At 48.4% G+C, this 1,305-nt stretch overlaps 1 protein-coding gene across 1 annotated transcript in view; it reads right to left on the reverse strand.

Annotated features, from left to right (window-relative positions):
• Positions 1-282: 282 nt before the first annotated feature.
• The window catches only part of LOC106013133 (protein couch potato), a gene marked incomplete at its 5' end in the record, with an annotated part of 8,528 nt that continues 7,505 nt past the window's right edge, over positions 283-1,305 (reverse strand). The window contains 1 exon segment of the mRNA XM_013088068.2: positions 283-1,171. Within this exon segment, the coding sequence (XP_012943522.1) occupies positions 912-1,171 (260 nt within the window).

Genomic DNA, 1,305 nt, shown 5'->3' on the forward strand with positions numbered 1-1,305 from the left:
GTGTGTGTGTGTGTGTGTGTGTGTGTGCGTGCGCGCGCGTGCGCGTGTGTGTGCGTGTGTGTGTGCGTGTGTGCGTGCGTGCGTGTGCGAGTGTGTGTAGTGTGTGTGCGCACACGCGCACGCGCGCATGCACTCACGCACGTACACAGATCACTGTATTGCGTAAGTGTGTCCGTGTGTGTGTTGACACATAACATTAGAGAGAACACATCGATGTATTCACTATACTTCGCAAATACAATTTTTTGGCCCGACAACACACACACACACACACACACACACACACACACACACACACACACACACACACACACACAAACACACACACACACAAAACCAAAGAAAGGTCCGAACTAAAAGTCAATCAGGGCACACGGACAGACAAATGCACTCATCTCATCAACAACGCATGCGCAGAGAGTGAGAGAAGGAGAGACCACCGAGCATGCCAGGCGTTAGTTCAGTTTGGCCAGCTGGGAACTGTGGCACTCTGAGACTTTTCAACACACTTCGTCCTAGGAAGCTAACCTCAAGCTAACCTGATGTTCTATAAATAGCCTGATACACCGGAAGTAAGCCAGCGTGCGAGTAGCGGTCTACATCACTGAAGAAACCAAGCATGTGTTCCTTTGTTATTAAAAAAAAATCTAAACATTAAATGCTTTAAAATGTTTAAAAAGCCAAATCAGATAAGGCAACGTTCATCACTCTAAAACAGCGTAGCTTTCATTTTCGTGCAAGCTGATTCAATCAAAACCATTTTTAAAAGCCTTTGCTACACAGTCAATCATCAATCCAAACAACAACAACAACAACAAAAAGGAAAAAAAGGGAAAAACAAATCGACAGAGAAAAACAAAATTCAAATTCAAACCAATCAACGACCAACAACAACGGCAAGAAAGGAGAAACTAAAAAGAAAAAAAAGAAAAAAAAGAAAGAAAGTAGTTCCGACTGGTCGAGTCTAGATCTAGCGTAGGAATACAACAAGAGGTGATACTAACCCTGAGTGGCATTTGCGCAAGTGCGGCGGGGTGGTGCGGAATGAGTGCGGGGTGTGGGATCCCAGCCGTGGGGGGAGGGGCCGGACTCAACTCGGGGAACGGGGCCAGGGCGGTGGGCGTGGCCCAGGCCTCAGGGCCGCCGGGGAAAAAGGCAGCTCCCAGCTCTTCTGTTGACAGTGGATGCACGTGATGTGTGATGGGTGAGTAGATAGAGAGGTAGGTGGAGGGAGATATACACAGATAGATAGATAGAGGGAGGGAGGAGGGAGGGAGAGAGGGAGGTGGGCGTGGCCCAGGCCTC

This window comes from Aplysia californica, unplaced genomic scaffold (assembly GCF_000002075.1).
Source record: "Aplysia californica isolate F4 #8 unplaced genomic scaffold, AplCal3.0 scaffold00681, whole genome shotgun sequence".
NCBI lineage: Eukaryota > Metazoa > Mollusca > Gastropoda > Aplysiida > Aplysiidae > Aplysia > Aplysia californica.